General features: G+C 45.0%; 1 protein-coding gene across 1 annotated transcript; it reads right to left on the reverse strand.

The window, feature by feature from the left end:
- Nucleotides 1-1,634: 1,634 nt before the first annotated feature.
- CUNH21orf62 (chromosome unknown C21orf62 homolog) lies at nucleotides 1,635-2,700 on the reverse strand. The gene is given in 2 exon segments (XM_035017701.1): nucleotides 1,635-2,580; nucleotides 2,582-2,700. Coding segments are annotated over 2 exon segments (654 nt in total). The 3' UTR covers nucleotides 1,635-2,045.
- Between the last annotated feature and the right edge of the window lie 3,300 nt (nucleotides 2,701-6,000).

Here is a 6,000-nt window from a genome sequence, read left to right on the forward strand (position 1 = left end):
CCCTGCTGTCCCCCCCCCCAACCCTCACTGTCCACTGAGCACCAAGTGCCATTTTCTCCCATGTATGTGCTGTGGATTTTCTCTGCTCCTTATTTATCCTCTATCAGTGCAACCTGAACCACATTTTCAGGCCAGAAATAAATCAGGCAAGCTTGATTTATTACTAAATTAACTTTCATTTTCTATTGCTTTAAGTCCCATTGATCTACAATTATTTCTTACAAGAATCACTTACAACATCTGTGGAAGGGCTTTGAAACTATTCAAAGCCACCAAATGGAAGAGAACGCATATTAAGATGCTCATAATTTCTAAATCATTTAATTTTGTACTTTATTAATAAAAATCCATTAAAATTCAGTTTTTTACATTTTCAGTAACTCCTGATAGTAAATATATTTCTTATTCATCCTTTCACTTATATTCTTCTTGCCTTCCCTTTTCCAAATCCTTTTTTTCCTTGTCTTTTTCTCTCACTTTAAACTTACCTCCCAAATACAATGTCAATAATGAGGTCATTGCATTATTCTATTAAAATTCATACTTTGGTCTTAGTTTTGGCCTAATTTAAACACTGACATTATGGACTCATGCTAATTAGCCTGAATGGCCAAATCCCCCACCAATTAAGTGAATGTAAGATATTTCAGGTTATTTCAGTTACCCTATGTTAAGGGTAAGAGAAAATGTGGTGAATGTGATCTGCAATCATCAGCCCCAAGACATCCTGTTACTTTATAATAAGACTCTTTCTTACCATTATGACATTATAAATGCAATTATGTTTCTAGTTCCTTGCACTCTAAGTTTGGTCATTTGTATCATAATTGCCATGGATTCTTTACATTGTATCTCAGTGGTAAATTGAGTCTGTGAGGAAAATTTTTGTACACTGAGGTCTGTTTCCTTTTTTTTTTTTTTTAATATGTTACCTTGGTTCCTTTTGTCATCACACCTAAGACCATTTTGTGTCAACCATGTCATACAGAGTGTCTTAACTTTCCAGAATTAAACATCCGAGTGGACTGAGCCCTAAAATTTCTTTTGTTAATTATCTTTTAGTCATATGAGCATTTTTGTCCGTAACGTTATACATGATTATTAGATTCCCAGGCTAGCCCCTGGTGGTGTTAAATGCAGTTCTAATGGTACTAATCTAAGTTCTTATTTCTGGAGCAGAAGAAGGGGGGATGAGGAAAATGGGAGGAGAAAGGCGAAGTGGTACAGTGGGGACAAAGATAGAAGAAGGCAAAGAAAGAAAGAATGAAAGAAAAGGGATACAAGAGAGAAACTCCCTGGGTTTAGGCCTTGCTCTAAGCAAAATTTTGAGATATATGCCATTGGGTTTTGTGTGCTCTGGTTTTCATTTCTGTATCACACTCCTCGAACCCTAATGCTCTCATTTGGTCCTAAGGTCCCACCCTAACCTGACCTATTCCACTCTCAAAACTCCCCTTCCTCAGCGCATATATTCTTAGCGAGTATCAGTCTAAGAGATATTTGGGAAATACCAGTCTAAGAGAACCTAATCATTTTGTGGGACTCACAGTCCTGAAGCCTCTGAAATCTATCCTCTTCTTAGGGGAAGTCCAGTCAAAGCAACAAAAGGAAGCAGAAAAGAAATGAAGGCAGTATTTTGAAGGAAGATGCCTTCCTTGGGGGTCATCCTCTGTGCTGAGTTCCTCTAGGCAGTCCTTGGTGTGCACTTTCTCCATTTCTGATCTGATATTTCTCCACAGACCCAACCTCTGGCTGCTCTTAAGACCTTCTGGACTCAAGTCGTTCTGTTTGTTTGGTTGGTTTTGGGGGGTGGTTTTGTTTGTTTGTTTGTTTGTTTCTTTTTCTTTTGTTTCTCGAAACAGCTCCCGTGGTTGGGCAGAGAGGAGAGCAGAGAGGGCTGGTTGTACGTGTGGCTCTGTGGTGAATGGGGGCTGGGCAGACAGGTGAAGTTGTAGGTAAGGCTACCCATGGCCTCGTTCCCAGATTCCTTGTTCAAGTTATCCATAGTGTGCCAAAGTTCCTGGCGGTTGGCCTCTTTTACAACGTTAGTAAATGAACGTGATGACATAGCTCCTATTGCTTAAAATCGGGAAGGTTTCGAAGTAAGACAAGTAAGGAAAATGGTTGGCAATGCGGGCAACGTCTTCAATACTGTAGGCTTTTAAGGATGACCTCCTGTTGAAAAGTGCCATATCTAAGAATGAGATGTACATATATGTTTGCCAGCCTCTTCGAAACCACACAGGCTTCTGTCTGGGTTCACTTTCCCCGCCGTTGTAGATGAGTAGGCTCTGCTCTGGTGACGGGCGCCTGGCCTCGGTGTTGACGCGAAGCCTCTTCAGACCACAGATGGCCAGGTGCTCAGCGGGGAGAGTGCTGGTACTGCGCAGAGAAAGCTTCAGGTCCTGGACCAGCGTGAAGTTCGACAGGAGGCCCAGGGCAGATGCATCGGTGAACCAGATGGTCAGATGGTCGACGTGGCTGGCTTGCTCAAGGGCCAAAGGTAGCACGGTGTTGCAGCTGCACCTCAGGTTGGCCAAACTGTAGTCACAGTCCTGGGCGTCCGCAGAGCAGCTACAACATGGTGTTTTCCTTCATGAAAATCAGCGTGCTGTCCTTCTGCCCACTGGAGAAGCCGTGGAGTACAAAGATGCCCAGCGTGCTGGCCAGAAGGAGGCTGTGCCCCAAAGGTGGTGCCATTCTACCCTCAGCGTGTGCCGCCACGTTTGCATTTCCCCTTTGTGAGCCAGTTCATTGGAACTCACCTGAAAGAAAAATGTGCAGCTTGGTGATCGCAGGCACTCTGTTAAAAATAATACAGCTTACGGGGCGCCTGGCCGGTTCAGTCGGGAGAGCCTGGGACCTTTGCTCTCGGGCTCCTGAGTTTGAGCCACACGTCGGGTGTCGAGATTACTTAAGAAATACGCAGCTGATAGAAAAGGAGCCCCCGAAATAACCCATGGTTGGGTTTGGTACCCTCCGCTCTCTCGTAGTTCTATCAAAGGCAGGCAATGCACGGTCTAAGAGCCTCTGGAAAGGCAGCCTCTGAGGCATAAGATTCCCTGTGATGTCAGCCGACAGACTAACACACCAACGGCAAGCAGCACGGGGTGCCTGAGATGAGACCCCGGGGCACCCTGCTGTCTGTGGGCAGGGATTTGTGGGGCTTTGAATGTGCACATTCTCCAAACATCGTCTTCCTTGTACTGAGTGCTTGGCAGCCCCTGAACCACGCACATTCCCTCCTCCCCCTCAATAGCTGACTTCCTGGAATTCGGGAGACAAACAGTTCCGTGTTGGATTCAGCTCCCCAAGCGCTACCTGTTAAACAACATAGCATGAATACTAGTGAAACATCTAGTTAATGATAAACTTTAATTTCTAACCCCATCATATTAATCTGTTTATAGGTCCATTGATACATTCCTGCTCTCCTACAAATGTATTAGAGTAGATTTTAACTGGGTTCAGAGACACTGAAAATGCTAATCACGCACCAATTAATCACAACGAACTTGCTTATCTGCTCCTTCCCCAGACCAAATGTTATAAATAGATGTTATCAAATAGCTTAGTGGAGGGCTTCCAAAACTAAGCAATATATCAGCAGCGATCAATGATCTAAATAAGGTAGGAGTGTACACATAGTTTAAGGAGTAACGCCAGTGTCTTATCTGAAGGAAAATGCCCCGAGTACCTGGCATATAATAGATGCATGGCCTCCTTTTATGGTGAGCTTGGAATGAGACACACGTTATGAAGTAGGGTGCCAGGTTTCAGTCTTGCAAAAATAATTACATTTCCCCTGAGTAAGCCGATGACTGACCAAAAGATACAGGACCAAAGATACCATTCAGTTCTTCTGAATTGACCAAAGAGACAATTCAGTCCATCCGGATGTACAAAGCACCATGGGTATGGCAAAATACTCGGAATAAGACCTCTGACTTGGAGAGTCTGGGGCTAGTGACAGGACCCCCACAGGAAGTGCTGGGCAGGGATAGATGGGTCAGTCTGTGTCCGAAGAGGACAGTGACAGCAGGAAAGAAGCGAGGCAGACATGCACCACTTAGCGTGCGAGGTAAGGCTATGAGGTGGCAAAGGAAGGCAAAAAGAAGACCAAGGGAGGCAAAGCTAAAAATGCCGGGGTCCGGTGGACAGGCGGAGAGCACAAGTTCATCAGCAGGTGACTGGAGTGCAGGGAAACTAACCTGTAGCTCAACCAAGTAAACTTGAACAGAAGGTAAGACATTGGTTCATGGCCATCATAACCTCATTCATTCAGCAAATGTTTACTGGGCGTTCACTAGGCGGCAGGCACTTTGCTAGCCCTGTGGACATAGCCCAGAAGACAACGAGCTTCTGGAACTTGTGTTCTAAGGGACTTGATTCTGCTTCCAGGCCTACATGTGAGGACCAAGGGCCTGCAGCAGAGGGGGAGGGAAAAAAAGCAGGAGTCAGGTAGGGTTCAGCACAGGCCATGTGCCAAGGCCAAGCAGAAGAAACAAAGATGAACAAGACATGTACCCCTGCCCTCCAAGGGCTTATAAGCAGAAGAGGAGGACAAATAAGGCTGAACTGAGAAAGGCCCTATTGAATGTATAGTTATAGGGACATGGCAGAGAGATGGATTAAAGTCCATTTGGGGGACTGAATAAGGTGCTTTATAGTGTTTTGTGTTTATTTTGAAGTTGGCACAGGGTTTTCTGAAAGGATGTATTCGGTTCATTTTGTAATAAAAAAAAAGGGGGGGCTTTGAGAAATGCATAGAGCCAGAATTCTTCCTGAACATGAGATTTAACAGTTTTAAATAGGTTTAAAATGTGGTGGTGACTACCCCACTTAGTAAGGAGCAGTGACTAACTTATTAATTACAGGATAATTTTAGATGATCAGTTGTCCTAGATTCCACTGGAGGTTTCTAGGTCTTCATGCCCCAGTAACCCTTTCATCCCAGAACCAGGAAAACTGTCATCAATGCCACTGGCTTGCTCTGATCCCAGCCTGGAGGGGAAAAGGGAGGCAGAAAAGGATCTATCCATCAGCCTGGAACCTGGTGTGAAAAGTGTCTATTTCGTTCTTCCAGATGCTGGTACCATTCAGAGGCAAAAGAGGTAGAAAGGGAAACAGACATTGATTTCCTGAAACAAGTGGGTCTGGAGATCATAAAAAGGATTTGTGAGCAAACCCCCGACCCCCTGCAGTCAAGGCCCTGGCTGGACCTCAGGGTGGCCCCTCCCTGCCTTCTGGATATTAGGGAGCTTAAAGGCTGGAACAAGGGCCAGATGCATGACGCCTCATGATGAGGTACAGAGTGGGACAAATATTCCTGGTAACAAGCTTATGCAGTTTTCAAAAAGAAGCTAATTGGACATCTTCTCCTTCGGTTTTACCCTAGACTTCTTTCTTTAGATTTGTTGAACATGGATTGTGAACACCTGAGTTTCACTATGTATTTATTCATTTGTGGGCAGATTCCAGCCTGGCATAAGGAGAATGGGCACAGATACATCACATGGTCCCTGCCCCTAGCTATGCCCCTGACCATCATGAGGAAAGAAACTGTTTTTCCTCTGGGGGTTGCTCATCTTGTTAGAAGGGAAATCATGATCTACTGGTGACCATCTTGTCTACAGAAGGGGTGAGCTCGCCAGACAATGAAGCTAACACAGAGAAGAACAGACACGAAATGGAGAGATATTCTTTTTTTTTTTTTTAAGATTTTATTTATTTGAGAGCGAGAATGAGAGACAGCATGAGAGGGAGGAGGGTCAGAGGGAGAAGCAGACTCCCCGCCGAGCAGGGAGCCCGATGCGGGACTCGATCCCGGGACTCCAGGATCATGACCTGAGCCGAAGGCAGTCGCTCAACCAACTGAGCCACCCAGGCGCCCAATGGAGAGATATTCTTAACAACCTTTTTTTGAGCACTGGGATCAAGCCATGCCTGACATCCTTCCTTGATTTTTGAAATACGTGAACGAAGTTTTTTTGTTTTTCC

The sequence above is a fragment of the Mirounga leonina genome, unplaced genomic scaffold, assembly GCF_011800145.1.
Source record: "Mirounga leonina isolate KUSES-001 unplaced genomic scaffold, KU_Mleo_1.0 Mir_172, whole genome shotgun sequence".
Lineage (NCBI taxonomy): Eukaryota > Metazoa > Chordata > Mammalia > Carnivora > Phocidae > Mirounga > Mirounga leonina.